At 45.4% G+C, this 21327-nt stretch overlaps 1 protein-coding gene across 22 annotated transcripts in view; it reads right to left on the bottom strand.

The window, feature by feature from the left end:
- The window catches only part of DOCK9 (dedicator of cytokinesis 9), a 285572-nt gene that overhangs the window by 31365 nt on the left and 232880 nt on the right, over positions 1-21327 (bottom strand). For 14 of the 22 annotated variants that reach the window (XM_055542924.1, XM_055542919.1, XM_055542909.1 and 11 more), the window contains 8 exons: positions 21124-21171; positions 18395-18531; positions 11566-11681; positions 4646-4783; positions 4342-4524; positions 2697-2810; positions 2361-2576; positions 772-829 (listed from right to left, as the gene is read on the bottom strand). In XM_055542924.1, the coding sequence (XP_055398899.1) occupies positions 772-829; positions 2361-2576; positions 2697-2810; positions 4342-4524; positions 4646-4783; positions 11566-11681; positions 18395-18531; positions 21124-21171 (1010 nt within the window). Of the gene's footprint in view, positions 1-771; positions 830-2360; positions 2577-2696; positions 2811-4341; positions 4525-4645; positions 4784-11565; positions 11682-17775; positions 17820-18394; positions 18532-21123; positions 21172-21327 lie in introns of all 22 variants that reach the window. The other 8 variants (XM_055542920.1, XM_055542918.1, XM_055542914.1 and 5 more) reach the window with 2 other exon arrangements.

Genomic DNA, 21327 nt, shown 5'->3' on the forward strand with positions numbered 1-21327 from the left:
CTCCAGGACACATGAGAACACAGCCGGCTTTTCTGAAAGCCCCGTGTTCTCAATTGGGAAGTGGAGATGAGCAATGGGTGTTTGACTAGAGGGGCCGTGAGAGAACTTGCAGCCTGCTGACGTGGAAACCAGCCCTTACACACGAGGGGGCGGGGCACACTCCCACCCGCCCCTTCCACAGGGAGGTGAGGTCCCAGCCTGCACACTGCCTCCTTGCACGACAGAGCCAACTCGGCTGTGCTCCAGAAAATGCTGTCTGATGACCTGCTACAGCTGCCGTGTGATGGATAAACAGTTCCAGGGAACTACCTTCAGGGAAAATAAAATCGCTCCAGCTGGAGACCGGCCAGCCAGTCAAAGACCGGAGGCAAAGCTCATTAACTAGTTTTTGCAAGATGGAGTTATTAGCAAGAGGTTATATGACAACATGCCACCTACTTTTGTTTTGCATTTTTGAGGTGCCTACCACGTCAAGTAAATGTCACATCAGCGAATTAAAAAAAACAATGAGTAAGTATAGAAGGAAATGGCAACCCACTCCAGTATTCTATTCTTCCCTGGGAAATCCCACGGACAGAGGAGCCTGGCAGGCTCCATGGAGTTGCAAAGAGTTGAACATGACTAAGTGACTAAACAACAACAATATAGTGTACACACACACACACACACACACACATCCTCCACCTCAAATCTTTCTGAATGGCTCTCGCTTGTCTTTGCTGCTTTGTAAAATTTTATAATTGTTTCACAAAACACAGAATCATTTCTTACCTTTCCGTGTGAGATATTCTGCCACCAGGGCTGTGACATGGACATAGCACATTGCTGCCTATAGTAAAAGACACATGCTTCAGAATCACCAGTTATAACGCACAAAGCTCACCATCAGAAACCTAATGACTGTGTGTACTTATGTTAGATCTCAAGGCATCAGCTAGTGTTCCTAATGGCTGACATCTTACCTATAGAAAAAAGTGGGACAATTCACACAAATTGAAATTATGAAACTCTGAATTCAGATGAATGGCAACAAGCTTGGTAAGGCCCATTTCTATCTAGAATTATTTAACTTTTATTAAAGATAAAAGATTTTTAAAAAGCATTTTATCTTACTATATCTAAAATTTTGGCATTATTTCTCTTAAAGGGAAAAGATGATCCCTTGAAGAAAAGGCATGTGCATTCCTATATTCAGAGAGAACTGCTCAAACTTCAGGGGCTAATATATTTTTCTGTCAACCTGAAAAACAATGAAGTTATAAATTTTTTCCAAAAATAGAATTCTAAATGAAAGTAATGTAATGTCCAATGGATAACATTATAAACACCTTTAAAATGTAAGAAAAAACAAAAATAAATTCTTTTAACCAAATTGCCATGGTTTATAAAACATCAAACATAGCTGTTAGAAATAAACCTACTGTAAGGTTCTAATGCCTAAGCCCTGGTTCTCGTCAGAATGGTAGAAAAATTACTACTACTAACAAGTGCGTAATTCATTTTTATTATGGCTAATGGATATTTTAGATTAAACTTCTGATCAAACAGAATGGACTCTGAATAATCAAAAAGTAAGAATTGCTACATACACTTTTCAGATATAGGACACAATTTCACTAATTCAAGCAATTAGCATGTTTAAAAGTAAAAGCATATTTCTTTGGTCGTTCTCCTGATCACATCTAAATGCCATGGGCGTGAACCCTGAGCAGAGTTTTTGTGGGAACATGAAGAGAACCCTCCTTACAGCCCATCATTGTCCTTAACTGCCCCCATTTTACAGATGATGTCACTGAGACACAGCGGGGTTAAGAACAGGCTCAGTGTCACCGAATTAGTCGATGCTGGATCTGGGAGCCGGTCTCCTCGAAGCCCGCGCGCCCCACCTCCGCACCTGCCATGCTGTCGCTCACTGAACCATGGCTCTGCACCCAGGGCGGCTCTGACCCCTGCTGTGTTCACAGACAAAACCACTGCCTCGAAGAGGAAAAGGCCATGCCCCGGCTGACTTCTGTATCAGGAAAATCTCACTTTACCATAAAACAGTTGCATTTTAGATCAGGAGAGGACTTCTGATGCAGAAGCCGAACACACCTGCACTGACGGGCCCGTGTGAGCACGGGTGTCTTCTAAGAGCTCACAGACTATGCTCCTGGGGCAGAGAAAGCCCCTTATGATATTCCCAACTGGACAACTGCTAAAGGACTATGAAGGAGCTCTGAGCCCAACACTGAAGTATCACATGCTTTTAGCTGGCTTCTTGAATGACTGGGAAGTTTCTCTCATAATCAGCTTCTTTCAGTGAGTGGGGCATAACTCGTTTTCTCAAAAAGCCTGGACGGACAGGCGCGTGGGGCTACCTCCGACAGGTCCCCGTTCTTCACGTGGATCCGAGCCATGCTGTCCAGCCACGTCTTCCGGAGCTCGGGGGTGCTGGCGTAGGACTTGGCCAGGCTGTACTGGAGGTCCACCAGCATCTCAGGGTCAGCCTCATGCTCCTTCATCTGTGCCGTGGCCATCAGAACTGTGCGGATCCTTTTCGTCAAGTCCTTCACGTCCGAGGAGAAGGTGGTGTGCTGGAACAAGGGTGGAGGGAAGACAGGCTTTCAGCTGTGATTTGTCTGTCTGCACACATTTCCCAGATGATAAGGCCGGGTCTCGGGGGGTAAAAAGTAAATCGGCACTGGGCCACCTACCTTGATGAGCCTGTCACTGTTGGCGCAGTTGTTGATGATAGACAAGGACTGCTGGAACCTGGTTCCCCCGATGCCAACAACATCTGCTATCAGCTGGCTGACTGAAATAACAATCTGAGGGACACACAAACGTGAGCTAATCAATTCACCTTCACGTGATGCCCCTGGCTCGGCCCCTGACTTTGGTCACGGTGTGCATGGGGATGGGGCAACGGGAAGCCTGCGAGCAGGGGTCGCTCCAGTGTGGGAAACAGTGTCTGAGTATTCCCCTCCCACTTCCAAGAATTATTCCAGAAGGTGACTCTGCTCTCCTTGCGTCTTTTGTTTGTATAGCAAAATGGTGACCAGGCAAGTGTAGAGGAATGAGAAGCAGATGAGCCCATGTCACTTGGATAATTACGGATCACCTTCTCTAATAGACGTGGAGACCTTATTATTTACTTCTTTGGTTTTGGCTTGGATTTATATGGGCTCAGTATTCAAAAGTGGATGACCCTCTGCATTTATTATTAAAACATGTACATATTAACCATGGCATGGGGGAATCTGTCTTTGGGGGTCTATATTAGCACTGCCTTGACCTAGTTACTCAACTAAACTGTGACCTGTCCCCCCATCCTGCATCACAGCCAGTACTAAGTACTGTCACCAAGTACTGTTAACGCAGTCTCCTTTTCTTTCTAACCTCTCCTTGACCCAGGACTCCATCCTCTCTGGCCTAGACTTGACATGGTTTCCCCAAGGTCTTCCGAGCTCAGGCCTCGACTTCCCAATCCTTTCTCAGTCTGGAGTCCAGGTGATCCCCCTGAATATGCAATGATGCCTCCACATTCTCAACCCTACTGTCCAGACCTTCTCCAGCTCCCTGGCTGGCCCCTTTCTCATCCAGGGCCTGGAACATGCTCACCCCCAAGCCCCTGTTCATCTTTCAACCCACCGGGAAGCCCCTGGCCCGCTCCTTGGTGCACTGAAATTCTCCTGTTACGGCCCTGGGCACGTGGCACAGAAGCCTTGCGGTCTGCCTGTCCTCCGGGGATGACGACACCCTGTCCGGGCCAGGAGAGGGTCCTGCTTTGTTCCCGGCACCCAGGAATTCTAGCATGTAGTTTGCAAACGATAAATACTTGTTTTCAAAAAGGAATAAGTACAGAGATACAGAAGGCACTCCTGTGTGTGTTTGTAGAAAAAGAGGGTCTACAGAAATACCTGAGACCCCTAGTGTCAGGCAGTTTACAGGACGGGGAATTTGGCGCATTTTAACTCTGGAGAAATGGCAGGTGTATTGACAGATGGACGACAGAAAAGGACTACTTTGGGCTCTCTGTGTCTTACCTGAGATGTTTACTGCGAGGAATCCTCTCATAGGTTCTGTACATCCTAGCCCAGCGTAATTTCAGTCAGTCCAGAACTGACTCAATACTTAACTGTCAATTTACCAACAGAAACACATCCTGGACCCAAATTGTACAACGTGGAGGATGAAATTAACCAAACCAGTAAATGTGACATTCGAGTTTTCCATCTTGCTGCCAGACCGTTCAGAACTCACACTGAGGTAACTTGGTAAACGTCGACATGCACGGCCTTCCTGCGGAAGCAGAATTCCACAGGGCGCACGTGTCCTGGAAAGCTAAAGCACACGCACCTGCAGGTGGGTCCGGACAAAGGACTTCTTGCCGGTGTAGTCGAAGTTGTTCCGCATCAGGAAGTACAGCAGCTGGGAGGCCTCGGTCCTGATGGAGCTCAGCTTGGAGTTGCAGCACTTGAGGATCTCGTAGCACAGGGCCGCACACATGTCCGCTCTCCCCTCGTAGAACGTCGAGGGAAACTAGATGGACCCGAGGAAGCAAATGGGCCCAGAGAGGTTAGTTAGCGCCCCCTTCAGCCCCAGGGGGACAGAGGAGAACAGGTGACAATTGGGGACGACCACCCCTGATGAGACCATGTACCTTATAGATCAGTGACCTTAAGGCGGTGAAGACATGTTTTAAAGCCGTTTCAGACTGATGTTTTTGAAGAAAACACAGGTAGACGTCAAAAACTTTCTTCATGAGGGGATTATGTCCATGGTCAGCCAGGAGCTGGTTCTTAAAATACAGGAGAAGAGCCTGGTCAGTGAGACATGCCAGACATTGCTAACAGGTTTCATATAACTGCCAGCCTCAAAGGTTACATTTTCCAGGTACTAGGACAACTTATAATTTAAACAAACTTGCCAGAAACCTTCTAGGAGAGCACAGAAGTCTCCTGTAGTACAAATAAGCTTATCAATAAATTTATGCTTTTATTATTAAGGGAGGGACTAATTTTAAAAGTTCACAGCAAATGGTGATATGGTTTAAAGGACCACAGTATCTCAGTATTGACTGGGCTTCATTTATTGACTTATTTTTATTGTGCCCAGCAACTGATAGAGAGGTAAGGTTTGTGACACCTCAGTTCCAGCAGAGAAGAGTCGTTACAGGTATCGGCTAATGAATGGGCTGGAAAAATACTGAAGTGAGGCCTATGAAACAGATACCCTATCAGTGATGGCTGGGTTTTCTCACCCACCGCAGGCTCTCAAGCACTCTGTGAAGCCATGCATCACCCACCAGGCCGTCTGGTGAGGGCAAAAATGCACAGGCTTTGGTCAGGCATTGTTTCTCATGTGTATTTTCCAGGTGGCACTAATGGTAAAGAACCTGCCTGCCAAAGCAGGAGACTTAAAAGATATGGGTTCGATCCCTGGGTTGGGAAGATACCCTGGAGAAAGGCATGGCAACCCACTCCAGTAGTCTTGTCTGGAGAATCACATGGAGAGAGGAGCCTGGCAGGCTATGGCCCACGGGGTCACAAGAATTGGACACGACTGACGTGACTTAGCACACACTCCTGTGTATGGATTTGCAGGTAAACCAAGCCTGGTCCTTCTCATCCCTGAAACAGTGACCCTAAAACTGAGCTACTGTGAAGACTTGAGGTCAAGTATAGGAAGTATCTGGGCTTCTCTGGTGGCTCAGACTGTAAAGAGTCTGCCTGCAATGCAGAAGACCTGGGTTTGATCCCTGGGTTGGGAAGATCCCCTGGAGTAGGGCATGGCAACCCACTCCACTATTCTTGCCTGGTGAATCCCCATGGACAAAGAAGCCTGGCAGGCTACAGTCCATGGGGTTGCAAAGAGTTGGACATGACTGAGCGGCTAAGCACACATAGGGAGTATTTGATCCACCCTTTGATTTGTTCGGTAAGTGCCAAGAGGGCCACCACTAATTTCTCCTCTTCGTTTTTCATGATTTCCTCCCACCAGCAGCAAATCCACACTGATTCAACACCGCGGAAGCCTGGCTGGCTAAAACTCCCAAAGATCGTTGAACACGTACAGTAGACAGATGTGTTGCCCAGCCAGAGGCCAGCATGCAGCCACGACACGTGTGTGACACTGGAGACCTGCCTCTTCAAATACAGACAGGCCTGTCAAGACAAAGGCGTGCTTTTGGGAGAATATGTACATTTTGCAAAAGTAGGCAAAAATGATTGTCATTAAAAAAACAAAACAAAGTCCAGAGGCCAGTACCTGAAACCAATCTTATAATTCAGTGAAATGAGCAGAAATGACTTATGTCTGGCCAGTTCTGTTGTAGAGCAAATTATAGCTGAAATAATAGTTTTGAAATTCACCTCATCTTATTGTTGGAGAAAAAGTTTAACTCAAGGAGTAAGTTTTGTTTTTATAGGTCCACTGACTCACAGGTGTATTCACAGCTGGTGGACACCTGGAATCCTGTGATCTTTATATCATGTAATACTGAGATACAGCATTGAATTCCATTGTGTGAAAGAGAAACAATTTAATGAGCAGAAAATGTGACTTAATTAACTGAATATGATGTAATTCTCAACCACGAGCAGCTGTTCACCAACTAGAAAAAACAAACAAAAAAAAAGAGGCTGCTTTCAGTGTTCGGGGAACTGCTTACACGGTTTGCTGTTTGTGAGCATTGCTTTTCCCTGGAGCCGCAGCCCTTCCTCATTACAGCTGGAGGAAGGTTTGCATGAATCTGGATGTCAGCTTTTATTTTCTCAGCACTCTTCTGGGAGAGATGGTTCGTACAAAAATGGCGAAGACCTCTGGTCTTGTTCTGAACTGGCCTGTCTTCAAGTTCTTACACTGGAGTTAAACTTCCTTACTCTTGCCTCTGGTCAAGGTTTTTGCTTCCCATTTTTAGGATTTAGTCTTCCTGGGCTCTGATCGCAAAAGTTGTTTGAAGAATGGAGTAAAAACTCACACCAAGATATACATAACTGCTCATTTAAAGGGGTGAAGGGCCTTTCATCCTGAATATACCCCAGTTTACCAGGTGCCTTCCTATTTTCTTCTGTTTGTGTGTCTCTTTCTTTCTCATTAGAAAGTAATAGATACTAAACATAAAAATCTTTGAACATTCAGAAAGACCCAGAGAAGGGGGGAAAAAAAGCAGAACAAAAATCGCCTTCATTTTTCCATTTATAAATAACCACAGATAACAATGGAGGATCTCATTTCTACCTTTATCTCCCTATAGATGTTACTGAAGATGGGAGAATTTCATTGAGAAAATTAGATGAGATGTTAGAATAATAAGAAAGGCATGACGCGTTTCTAGCAATAAGGTGGAGCAGAGGTTACAAACAGTTCTCAGGAATTGTCTGATGTGGATTCAAGTTTGTTGTCAGCCTCCTCAGAGAAATGGGCCTTTCAGAGAACGAACATGCAGTATCAGGGATTTCTAAAGAGCCATGAACAGGAGAACAATTTAAACCTTGGATACCAAAATGAGATATCTGGAACTGTGTTATTTAAGACAGCTCTGTTCTTCCTAGGCATATGGCTTTATTTTCGTCTAAACACTGATTATAAACATCTAGTTTAGAGAAGAGCTGTCTCTGTTACAGAGGCTCGCCGGTCGCTGAGCCAACCTGAAGCCCAGGCTCATGGCTATATAAAGTGGACCCCAGTCTCCCTAGCTGACCCCGCTGTCCACGCGTTCCCCACCCTGGCCATGCACCGCAATCCTTCTCAGCACGTCCTGGTTCCCACCGTGCACCCCAAATCAAGAAAAGGCACCATGTGGCATTGCTTAAAATACATTTTTGGATTAAATTTGTAAGTATATTGATTATTATCAACTATTTAAAGGTTATCATTGGTTTGCAAATGAAAGTCACTCAGTCGTGTCTGACTCTGTGACCCCAGGGACTGTAACCTGCCAGGCTCCTCTGTCTGTGGAATTCTCCAGACAAGGATATGGGAGTGGGTTGCCATGCCCTTTTCCAGGGGATCTTCCTAGCATTGGTTTGGGACTGTATTAACAGACATTTTAAAACAGCCAGAGAAGTGGTGTATTTTTCTGCATATAACTACCCTGGTTTACAAAACACATCTTTTTATGAATTAGATAACCCATGTGAAAGTGCCCACACAGTGCCAGCATCTAGTCGGTGCTTGCTCATTTCCTTTTTTCTGTCTGGGAGGTGATTCAACTACCTCGACACTCACCCAGCTTAGTTCCTTTCCCCCTCCGCCCCTCTGCCCCATGCACATGACTGCCTTAGCAGGGAAGAAGGGCTTGACATGTCACTTGTATAGTGATCTTGGGCAAATTTCCCAGCCCATCTCAGCCCCAATGTCCTCACCTGTAAAAGGGAGAAGAAGCTCTATGGGCTAGGCTGTAGTGAGGACTGACGCTGAAGACAGAAGGCAGTAAACAGCAGGAAGCTAATATAATAATAAACTGGGATTCAGGGCTTAAATCTTTTCAAACATTTCCTCTCATTTAGAATGTGATTTCTTGATTGCCTTCGGCAACTTATGAGATGTGGTCATTTAAGAGGCTCAGTAATGATGGAGATCCATTTGTCGAAGAAGACTATCTGCAAACAATTATGTCAGCTAACTCAATGTAATACTTTAATTTTTCTGATAGGTTCTGAGTGATGCTTCAGCTGAATAAATATATACGTAGGAAGATCCCAGGGCCTGCTACACCAGTGGGCCTTGTGGACCTAGGCTGGGTACTACTGCGGATCTACTGCTTGCCATGACATCCTTTAAGGCCGTTAAGATTTGCGTATCTTCCCATTTTTTAATGGGTGTGTATATGTGTTGAGCTTTAAACAAAGATTTTTGCACAGAGGCATACAGACCTTGATAGAGGCCACCTCAGCCCTAAAATTCAACCTTGCCTGTGTGTCTGAGGAATCAGATCCTTTACTTTGAGGACCAGGAAGGCATGAGCACAGCGGAAAGTGCTTACTGCTGAACTAGAGTCAACATTTGAGCTCTTGCTGCGTGCCAAACACAGGGTAGGTGTTTCTGGGTACTTCATATCAATTCCCGACACAGCAGGCATAACTGGCATGTTCTAGGGAAGGAAATCGGGGCCCACAGATGTCAAGGAGACCTGCCCAAGGCCTAACGTCTGGCTAACAGTGTGGCTGGGGCTTGAAGCCCACAGTGTTTCTGTACAACGGCCTGATCCCACATGTCCTGGAGCCCGGTCTGTATCAGCAGAGTGCTCGGCCCTTCCAGGGGTCATCTTGCTGTAACTTACAACAGCCTGGGAGGCAGATCCTACTCTTTCAGTCTTACAAATGAGATTATCTTAGGTCTGGAGACATGAAGTGATTTTTTTCAGAGATGGTCACCCAACAAATGTCCCAATCAGTCATCAATCAGAGACCATCAGATGTTGTTTCTCTCGAGTCAGAACCTGTTAGTTAATTTAACAGTGGTCAGACACTGGAGACCTGGGAACCTTGACCAAGGCTCTTCTTTCATATGAAGCAGGCGATTTAAGGGAGGCTGAGGATGGACTGCAGGCTGTGCAGCAGTAAGGAGACCGTCACTGACCTCACGACACTCCCAGACCACACCTGTGCTGCGTGTGCGCTCACGTGCCTGTGGGGCCAGACCACACCTACTGGGCAGCCCTGAGGCTTCCTGCTGGGGCCCAGGAGACAGAGGGAGAAAGCGTCCCAACTGCTCTTCTGACCTTACAGATGCATCTGAGCTTATCAGCTAGCATGGATGCATATGCACAGGGCAAATATATTACAAATTTCACTGCCTACTTACAGAAGAACCGTTACTTAAAAATCTCCAAAAGAAAACAGAAAGAGGCTCAAAATGTGGTTCTAGTACAGCAGTGCTCCTCAGCCGTACTGTTTACGTCTCACTCCCAGGGTTGGATTCGGTCAGGCAGGACCCAAGAATCTGCACCTCTAACAAAGCTTCAGGGCCTGCAGCTGCCGCCAGCTGGGGGCCCACAACCGAGAACCGCTGGGGTCAGGCTCCACATAAGACACGGCTGCCCCCATCCTCACCCTAGGGACTCACCATTTCCTCATCTCTCGGCGGGGTTCCTAGTGATGACACTTCCTGGGGACACGGGTAGCAAGAATGCTAAGAGCAATGGTGAATTACAATAGAGCAACGTGATGGCCCGTAACTATCTTTACTCTGTGTGATAAGGGAATGTACTTCACGAGAAGACAAGATGAGTACAGAATGCCTTTGGGTATGTTTCCCAAATTGCCTTGCAAATAAACATGCTGTTTTCATATTCGGAGCATATTAGCACTAACTCAGTCTCTCTGAAAACCTAAGCAGTTACTGAGCAAGAATGGGAAGGGGTAGGTCCCAAAAAACGAGAGTGGCTGAAGAGACCGTCTTTACCTGTGCAAATGTGGCTCACTACAACTTAAAGATAAGACTAAGACCACTTTTTATTCTCTATACCTGAAATGTTTTCTATCATTTAACTTAGTAACGGATAAAAAAAAAAAATTGAAAAGGTGAATGTGTTTTTACGTATTGCTCCTCTATGTATGGGCTTCCCAGGTGGCTCGGTGGTCAAGAATCCACCTGCTAATGCAGGAGAAGTGGGTTTGATCCCTGGGATGGGGAGATCCTCTGGAGTAGGAAATGGCAACCCATTCCAGTATTCTTGCCTGGAGAATCCCATGAGCAGAGGAGCCTAGCAGGCTACAATCCATGGGACAGCAAAGAGTCGGACACAACTGAGCACACACCTCTACATATAAATATTTAATTTTAATTGCTACCACATTTGGATATGTTTAAAGACAGTGAAGGCAAAAATGCCTGATTAGGCTCCTGTATTTATCATCCTTGAAGGCAGAGCAAAGCCACGTTCCTGGTAAATGCTTTCATCTGGCCAAGGGTTAACCTCGACAAAGCCTGTGTCCACCAGTTGCAAGCAGGCAGCACACTCTGACCAGTTCAGTTCAGTTCTGTCGCTCAGTCGTCTCCGACTCTTTGCAACCCCATGAATCACAACACGCCAGGCCTCCCTGTCCATCACCATCTCCCGGAGTTAACTCAAACTCACGTCCATCAAGTTGGTGATGCCATCCAGCCATCTCATCCTCTGTCGTCCCCTTCTCCTCTTGCCCCCAATCCCTCCCAGCATCAGAGTCTTTTCCAACGAGTCAACTCTTCGCATGAGGTGGCCAAAGTACTGGAGTTTCAGCTTTAGCATCATTCCTTCCAAAGAACGCCCAGGACCGATCTCCTTTAGAATGGACTGGTTGGATCTCCTTGCAGTCCAAGGGACTCTCAAGAGTCTTCTCCAACACCACAGTTCTATAAGCATCAATTCTTCGGCGCTCAGCTTAGAGTTAAGCTGTACTATATTTCAGGGAATTGGGGTCATTAACTGTGGAATGCTTTCACTAAGGGAATTTAAGGATTAATGGCTTCCTTACAGGGGCAAAAACAGTTGCTGCAGTAAAACTGCAACATTAAGAAGTTCTTGCTGATTCAGCTAAATAAGCAAAAAATGAGTTTCAGAAAGGCTCTGACCATGAACAGCTGTTCAATACAAACCTTAAACGCCAGTGTGAAGAGAGAGAGGGTGTCCAGCGCTGTCAGGCACACCTCAGTAGCAATATTGGCTTCAAGTAACGACTGGTGGAGAACGTCAGCGTCCGAGTGGCCGTAGCCTGCATGGGTCATAACACAAGGTCACTGTCGGTGGCTGCAGAGCACAGGCTGGCGGACAGTATAGTCACAGTCAACTTTTGATTATTTCCAGAAGGCTTCCTTCAGGGCCTTATTTCCCTGTTGGCCTTTTTTTGGTGGGTGGGGAAAAGGGGGTACTAATAATGTTTCCATTCCATTATGACTCTTTTCCCACTCTGGACGGGGAGTAACAGCAATAAGCATGTGTTGTGCACTTGCTATGTGCCAGCCACGATTCTGTGAACTTCACATGGATCATCTCATTAATCCCTCGGTAGCCCTATGAAGTGTGTACACTTATTAAACCCTTTCTGCAGGTAAGGAAATGGAGGCACAGAAGGGCTAAGACTTGTCTTAAGTCACACAGCTGGTAAACAGGGGAGCCAGGACTGCTACTTGGACTGGAGTTCACTCAATTGAGCCACTTGTCTGAGTTGTTAGGATGAGGGTAGGGGGGTGGGGGAATGCAGGAGGCTGAGGTCTCTGAAGCTTCCATACAGACAGAGGCAGCAGCTTAATTGGAAAGGGAAGGAAAATGAGCTGAGGGTCAGGTTGCTGGTCAATGAATCCAGCTCGGCCCCTTACTAGCTGTGTGACCTTGGGCAAGTTATGTGAGCCCTTTCTACCTCGGTTTCCTCATCTGTAGAATGGGGATAATAACAGTACCTGCCCTCAAAGGGTTGTGGTGGCCATTAAATTAGTTAATCGTTGTGAAGCTCATGGAATAGTGCCTGGCACATAGTGGATGCTATGGATGTCTCAAGTCAATAACATAACGATTAGTTTTATCAGCTAGAATCATGAATGATAACCAAGAGTTGACTGTACCGCTAATAGTATTCTACTTGCTTTAATAAAAAGCATGAAAGCCACTATGACTGAAAGAAATGTTTAAGAAAAAGAAGAGACTTGAAGAATCGTAATTTAAACACAAACTGATATCTTCTGTACATGGCTGTAAAATCCATTTAGTACTGATATAAATGTAGTTTGACATATAACTTGAGATATTAAATTATGAAATGGTAATGCATTAGCAGAAATATATATATAGGGATGCAAAGATGTTATGGTATTGATCTAGATTACAAAGAAAGATGGCAATATAATAAAACGTCATGTAATGCCTTTCTCCAAGGAGCAAAACCAATCAACATTTACTATGTAGGTAATTTTCTTAATACTCCAGAGAGGAGGACATTTTGTACACAGTTCAGGAAAATGAAGTACAGAAAGCCTAAAGAGTTTTCTGGAGGCCAGTAATGGGAAAAAAAAAACCCCAGAAACTACACTCCAAGTTCCTTATCCAGGTCACTGTATCATAATCTCCATTATAAAGTAACTAGCATGATGTTTTTCTGACTTTAATAAATGTCAGAGAGTCTTGAAAGGCTACACAAGCTTCTAAGTTGCTTTTTAAAGTATGACTTAATAAAAACTATTATGTGTTTTCATCCAACTTTGTTTTGCTTTGAAAATGGTTTTGTGTATCCTGCCTCATTTTCACACTGCAACAGCGTCATCGTGTCCTTACTGAAGCTACGGAACACATCTGGCCCTAGTACGATGCTACCAGCTCTGTTTCTTTTTATTTCTGCTTTTCGGGGGCCAGAAATCCAGCAGAAAGAAAGACGGACGTTTTTGGGGACTAATATTCATTGAACCGCCTTTGTAAGCCAAGGCATCTCCTCATTTGGCAAGGTCTGTTCGGTGAGATACAGAGCCAGCAAAAGAGGAAAACAAACTGGTGATTATTGTTGCAGTAATCACAGACCAGGGCGAGAGAGAGGACGAAAACACCAAATACAACACCCTTTATCAGACCAACCAAAAACTATCATGCACGGGATATTTTGAGGGCTGCCATTTACCCCAGATGAAGCTTTAGAATCTGAGTTAACCTGTAACAAGGCGGTTGCTTCGGTGATGAACTGTAATCTCTGCACAGAATGATCCTTTTCTCTTTCTAGACAAACTGTTGGAAAAGTGTATCTGAGTTTGATCATTACAGGTGAGATGGTCTACACACCGAAGAACTCCAACAGAGTTTACTTTTATCTAGCTGAATGTCTAGAACGATTCAGGAATTACAATTTGTGACTATGTGATTTTTTTTAAAAAAACATACATTATCAATGGGCCATGCTAATTAATGACAAAATTTCTCTAAGCTACTATAATACACCACCCATAAGCCATTACACTGGCTATCTAATCTCTTTCAGAATAAGACTCAAATTCATATAAAATCTTCCTGCCTGTGTCCGATTCATATCAAAGAAGCAGTTCTTTTAGCCACAATTGGTTATAATTTGTTGTTGCTGTTGTTGAGTGGCGCAGTCATGTCCAACTCTTTGCGACCCCATGGACTGCAGCATGCCAGCCTTCCTTGTCCTTCACCAAACTTCTCCTGGAGTTTGCTCAAACTCATGTCCATTGAGTCAGTGATGCCTTCTGCTTCTCTTTAAACCGTTTCGTCTCAAAAATCAGTAGGATTCCTGAGCTAGTGTTCCTGAATTATTCCTGAAAATAAGTAGCAGCATAGGATGCTATGTGAGTGATACAGATTGACTGAACAATCCACCAACAGACACCCCCATGGGGACAGCCTGTCTTAAGGCCTGGAACAGAGCAGTGTATGAGGGAAGTCTCTAACAGGTGGTCACCGTGTTACTGGGTAACACAGGAAAATCAAACTGAGCTGGCAAACTCAAGAAGGGGTCTTAAGAGACACAGTCATTTCTCAAAGCATCAGTCAGGAACTTTTTAAAGCTGATGAAGAAGATTCTGACGGAGGCCAGTAAGGAGTGCTGTTAACCCTACTGACTTCCACTAGGGGGCAGTGGTGCCTCGGGGCGCAGGCACTGAGTGTGGTCACTGAGGAAGGTCAGGGTGGGGAGGACTTCCCTGATGTACCATCATCTCTGGCCGGCACGTCAGGGGTCACTTTAGAGACCTTAGGACCCATTGCTCACATGCACACAGTTTCCAGTCTGTTGTCACTCAGATATGGGATTTATTCTAAAATCCCACTCAAAGGCTAAGGATGAGACCTTCTCCCCTCTAATGTCAGTTGCTGTGTTTAAACTAACTCTACTCCGTTTTATGCAGTTCTGTTTCCTGAAAAGCCTGGTGTAGCAATGCTGACCATACCTATAACTATCCCTGGCCCCCGGCCCCAGCGCACATCAGAGGTGATGCGGTGGGAAGGGCGGAAGCTGATCCACAGCCACTTGCCTTTTCCAAATGTCACAGGACATCTGGGCACATCTAATTCTCTGCAAGGGCTTCCCAGGTGGCTCAGCGGTAAAGAATCTGCCTGCCAATGCAGGAGACGTGGGTTCGATCCCAGGGTTGGGGAGAATCCCTGGAGGAGGAAATGGCATTCCACTCCAGTATTCTTGCCTGGAGAACACCATGGACAGAGGAGCCTGGCGGGCTACTAGTCCATGGGGTCATAAAAGAGTCAGGCACAACTTAGTGACTAAACAACAATTCTCTGCAACTTAGTCCAGTGATCTTAAACCATCTCTTATACTGAATTATATGAAATACAGGTTTTCTTCAAGGGTTTTTATCTCTTGACTGGCTTTTCTCCCATTAATCAGTGGGAAATACAGATTATCATTCAAGTGAATTTAACATATTCCTGGAATAATATATAACATTAAATACAGAGTGTTATTTTATTTTGTGAATGTACCACTTATTTGCAAATGTGCTTCACTCAGTTTTCCCCTCATCACTTGGTTTATATAAAATATCCTCCGGGCACCTACCGCTCTCAATTTGTCCTCTGGCATAAGTCTTTTCTACCGATACACAGTGAGTACATGTTACAGTAAACAGGTCAATACCTTAATGTTGCAAACATTTTCTTTTTATAAGCCTGGGCAATGACCCATGCAACAAACTCCTATGCTTTGAGTGTTTTTAAAATAGCTAAGCCCATTGGTCACCGTGAAATTGTTACTTTCATTAATTGCTGTAAAAATCCGAGAGTAAGTGCCTGCTAGGGTTATACCTGCAGTAAGTATGGGGTCTCTTCCCTTGTCTTACTGTTAACTGGTGATGGGGAGGGGGCAGTCTGGCCTGCATTGGCTTAAGTTCTTTGCGGTCCTCTGCTGCCCCCTGCTGGTCATGCTGAGGTCTAACAAAGCCTTTCCTTCTTGAACTAGAGAAAAGAGGAAATGAAAAAATGCCGGTGTTTACGGGATTCTCAAAGAGTCGGACACAACTGAGCGACTGAACTGAACTGAACTGAAGGGATTCTTTCTATTTTCATCCTTTTCTAAAATAAATCCATTTTAGATTCTGGCATTCCAGCCAAGTCTCTCGCATACTGGGTATCTGTCATATTGGTTGGCCCAACAGAAGGTACTGTATTCACTGTTAAATAGGAATTTTCTTAAAGACACATATATGGCTACAAATTTCCCATAAAATGCCTAGGTTCCAGATGTAAAAAATCATCTATGTATATATACATATACATGCTCACACACATACACATGTATACATACAGCATACACTCCCTTCTCTCTGGCTTTTGGCTGAGTTGATGATGTGGAGCTCAAAGAGCTAATGGAGGCAGGGGCCAAAGCCCCCCAAATACAAAATCAGAAATAGAGACATAAGGGAAGACTGAGTTCCAGGGGAAGATGCATGGACTACGAGACACTGGAAGCTATCTGGGGTGAGTGGGAATTGCAGGCACACTTTAGAAGGCTAAAATAATCAGCTATTCACTGTTGATTGGAAAGGCCAAAGGAGAAGCTTTGATTGAGGATGGTCTTGCTGAAAACTGGCTGAAGAAACACATTCAGGATGAAAAGAGGAGAGGGGTGGGTAGGACGGGGTTCTCTGTGGGCAGCAGGAAGACGGGATGGAAATCAACAACGCTAACAATATGGTCTTTGGCAGCAGAACACAGCCAGCTGTCTCTCTCCTCCAATTCAAGCCACCACCGCAAAGCCCATTTGCAGTGGGAGGAACTGCTGCCCATCGTAGTGGATTAAGGTTATTTATTCATGGGCTGATCATTCCGTTTATTTTTGTCTGTTTTCTATGTTTCCTAAACAATTACCTTGGCAGGCAGGGCCTTGGTCTGCTTATGATTTTTTTTTTTAATGCTTTAAAGTGTAAGCATGTATTTCAACTGATAGTGAGATAATCCTTGTGTTAAAAATTTTCTGGGCAAAAGGCAATGTAGCAGGTCCTTCAGAAGAATGGAAATTTGATTTGTGTGCTAAATAGGAAATGAAAACTAAAAATAGTGAAACTCCTTGTTCTGTTTGTTTGAACCTCATGTCTGCAGAGCTGAAAAAGCCCTAACAGAGGTGGATAAATCAAATTCTTACATGTGTTGTACAAGGTACAGCTAAGTATAGAACTGAGAACTAGCATTTGAAGGCTACCGGCTCAGTGTGTGGCAGACTGACATAATATTGATTTAAATTAAGCCTAGAAGTTTATAGAGAGAGACTGTACCCACTACATTTAACTTTGCTGGGGGTGGAAGAGGGGGTGGAAGCTGCTGTATTTTGATTTCTCAACCTGAACTATTCTCAATTTAAGGTGTCAGGAGTATACTGTCTTGACTCTCAGCCTGTACAAAGAAAGAGGTATGGACATCACAGTTCATGGGATGAATTCTTATGATTAGAAACAATGAGAAGATATTAATGACTATGTATTAAAGATGTTGCTTAGAATGAGTATAAATAGTTGTCTACATGGCACAATAACTAGCTAACTCATGCATGGAGCGAGGATGGGACGACTCAGAGACCACACCAGACAGAAATGATCGCGTTAAAGTGCTGCAAGGTTGACATAGGTTTCCTGCTTGAAGAAACCCTTAAGAAGATTAAATTTACACTTAGGTTTCTGGAAACAGCACAGGTGCCCTCTGGCAATTGATAAGAGTGAATTAAAGATAATGCTCCTATGTTTTGGCAAAGTCTCTACTGTGAAGTTAGGAAGCCCCAAAGTTAGGAAGGCAAGATGAACGAGAGGTCTCGGTTTGCAAGTGAAGCAGCCTCATAAGCAGACTTTGACCTGATTAAATCTTACCATTGTCTACAGAAATCCCAAGCACACTTGATATCTTTCTCACACTGAAAACACAGAAAAAGTCACTTTGTTATTGGCTTTTCCACACCCTCACACATTGATTCACGGGCTTTACAGCTTCGCAGCAGTTTAAAGATTAACATATGTTCAAGGCTGGAATGTCAGAATGGGGACGCTGGGTCAACTACACGCATGGCCTCAGAAGGGCGAAAGGAACCTGCCCCAGAGGTTTCTCAGGAGTCACGGAGGGGTGGGGGGCAGTAAATGATGATAAGGTGGCTCCTGGCAATGGATCAAAATACTGAACTAAAAATATCAGAGGATGTCCCGCTATCATCATCAATTAGGCTGGATTTTGTCTTAAAAGCACCAAGCGGAGCCCGTGGGGCAGAGGGGCTGAGCGTTCGGGTCTGCTGCCGCAGTTGACCACGTCCCACATTGTGTCATTCTCCTCTGAGGAAGGGGACTGCGCGGCGAGCTCCTGGTCCCACTGCTCTGAGCTGGAAGAGAAGGCGAGTTGGTGACGCGGTGTGCGGCGCAGTGGCCGGTGGGGGGGCGGTCCCCTCAGGGCTGTCACGTGGGATGGCTGGCTGTTACGATGGTGTGTCATGGGACTTACTGTGGTTAAAAGTGAGAGAGTTATCCAGGCTGCCCAGCGGCTGCAATCTCGCATGCATCATCCCTGTTCTGTTACGGGAAACAGGCAATGTCTGAGACTTTCGATCATGAACTATGGGTCCCAGCCCCTCCTGGTTCCTGCAACATGAGTGAAATGGGATAGGAGCCAAAGTTAGACTTGTTACACTGCGGCGAGACGGGGAGGGGCGTTAGTGAGGCCGGGGACACAGCACGGAGGAGACGGGCCACGCACAGACCAAGCACAGCGGAGCCCGTCTGGGGCCCGGGAGCCAGAGACACACAGGCGGCGGGGGCAGCGCTCACAGAGTTCAGAGCAAAGCACCTGAAGACGAAGGAGCGAGAACCAGGCCAAAGCAGAGGCCTTTCCAGTGTCGGAAAGCCCTTCAGAGATGCTCCTTTTTAAACAGGTGAGCATCAGTCCAGTGTGGTGCCGAAGACCAGCATCTGGACAACGGCCAAAACAGCACGTGCTTTTTCAGATCATACATGTTACTGAAGAGCGGAAACAATTTTATTTTTTTAGTCAAAACAAAGGCATTGGAAGAAAACAGAGGTCAAACATGCAGTGGGATGGATTCTGTGAGGCGGTGTAACACCTTTGATTCTTACCCAGGCAAGGAGGAGAAGAGCCACACCCTTTGTTAGACTTGTCAGCAGCCAAGTGAAGAAAACAGAAAAGTGATCTGGGTTAGCGGTCAAACGGCTGACTTTCTACTGTGTACCATCACCAGAGCAGACGAGACCTGAGCCCAGCGCCGGAGCGACGCCTGTCCCCCGTCCCGCGGCCAACCGGCTCCCTCACTGTGTTACTGTGTGGAGTGCAGCAGGGCATGCATGGAGTCTCATGGGGCAGCATGCTGCTGGGTGATTTCAAAGGGACACAATGAGAAGGTGCGGTGTTCCCAGGACGGGAGCCCCACGGAGGCCAAACACGGACGACTCGGGATCCTGTCCGCATGCAGCAGAGACCACGCACGGTTTCCTATAGACCAGCACGCGGCTCTGCACCAAATGAAGCAACACCGGCCTCCTCCCCCGCCTCTCTGCTCATTTACTTCTAAGACAGTCCCAGGAAGCATTCTTTTACATGCAAATATATACAGGGTGCTTAGGAAGTCAGAAGATTTTTTCTTAAAAAAAGGTTAAATTTATAGCCATTGAAAAAAAATCAGTTAATTGTTTCACAAAACCCAATTCCGCAACAGTTTGTTGGGGCCGAAATCTTTGGCTTCTCACGTTCACCACGTTTAGCTCTGAGGCATTTTATTCTATTTGCACAACACATTCCAAATGCCATCTTGTGACGTGGGTGACAGTTACTAAAAGAGGATGAGAAGCTCCCCCAGCACAGTGTCTTTCCGCTACAAATATACTGTTTAACCATCTTCACGGGACAAAGTCAAAAGGAATGAAGTTACCATATAAAGAGGTTATTGCATAAGGACACACTGTATATACTTGCATTTAGGACTCAAAAAACTCAAATGCAAAAATTACTGTTATGATAAAAAAAAATAAAGAGTTGAGATTAGCGGACGTTAAGCGCCACCATATTTCAATTAAAAATAGTATTAATGGGAGGAAAGCATAATATAGTCTCTCTCAATCTGTTTTTTACAAGAAAACATACTTTTACTTTTAACACAATTCTGAAAATTTCTCAGATATCTCAAGAAAAGAACAATGTTACCATAAAAGCAAAATCTTGACATTCAGAAAGTCTATTAAAAATCTCTTTCCTATTTCATTGCTGTAAAACAGAATTACAGATAAGCGAAAAACCTCAATGACAACTAAACTTTTAAAGTTTTTCTTAAAACATAAATATGTTTATTTATCATTAAAATTTTAAAACAGTAACAAGAGAGAAATAAGACACTTGGACCAAGACTCCACAAATACATCATCACAGGATACACAACACGGAAGAGAACAGACACAGACACGCTGGGTGGCGACAGGGCAGGAGGAGGGAAGAGACGCCCTCTGAGGAGATACTGATACTGCCAGAGCAGGGGCTGCTCAGCCGCCTGCCAGCAAGGAGTGTCCAGCTCCCCCCGACTCAGTGCGGAGCCAAGGGGCTGGGCATAGGGCAGTGAGGCTCCACAACGCTCAACAGAGCGCTCTGGTCAGGCAATGGCAGGGCACAGTTGGCTTACTCGGGAAGGGCGGAGAAAAGGCTCAGTTGGAGAGATGGTACTGGTGGCAGTCTGAACGGCTCGGAGATGGGCTCAAAACCTTCTTTCATTAAGAAGCAAAGGGGCTGGATTGAGAAGTTAGTGTCTTGGGAGCTGGGAGGCAGAATGGTAAGAAAAAAAGAAAAAAGGACCTTTTGAGAGTGAGATGGTCAGAGAGATCATTGAGGAAGGAAACAGAGGGAGTGAGAAGACACAGCCAGAGGAACGGTGAAAAGAGAAGGAGGAGACAGAACAGAGCGTAGGGAGGGTTTGGAAGGAGCTGCGGCACCAGGCCGCGGAGGAAAAGCTTTCCAAGAGCTTCGCCTGAGACAGCGAGCCAGAAGGAGCGCAGGAACGCCGGCGAGCGAGGCCGCCAGGTTTCATGGCAGCGATCCAAGGACCCGCCAACTGTCTTCACGGCTGTTTGTGAGAATTCCAACTGCCAATCACCACAGACGACAACTCCCACACTTTCGGGTCCAAGTAATACACAGAATGACACAACACGTCACACTAAACCCCCCCACAGTACCTGGCGATATAGCGCTTCCCCATGTATTGGAACTGGTGCAAGCAGACTCTGTGGATAGGATGAAAGATTATTAGGGGAGGCGACAAAATTACTGGGGATAAAATCACTTCTGACACGTTACTTTATTTAAATGCATTTACAGTAACACATTCATTCAATAAGCTCTTACCTATATTACTGGCCCCTTACTTCTGGTTTTCAGAA

Source organism: Bubalus kerabau, chromosome 12 (genome assembly GCF_029407905.1).
Source record: "Bubalus kerabau isolate K-KA32 ecotype Philippines breed swamp buffalo chromosome 12, PCC_UOA_SB_1v2, whole genome shotgun sequence".
In the NCBI taxonomy this organism is placed as follows: Eukaryota; Metazoa; Chordata; class Mammalia; order Artiodactyla; family Bovidae; genus Bubalus; species Bubalus kerabau.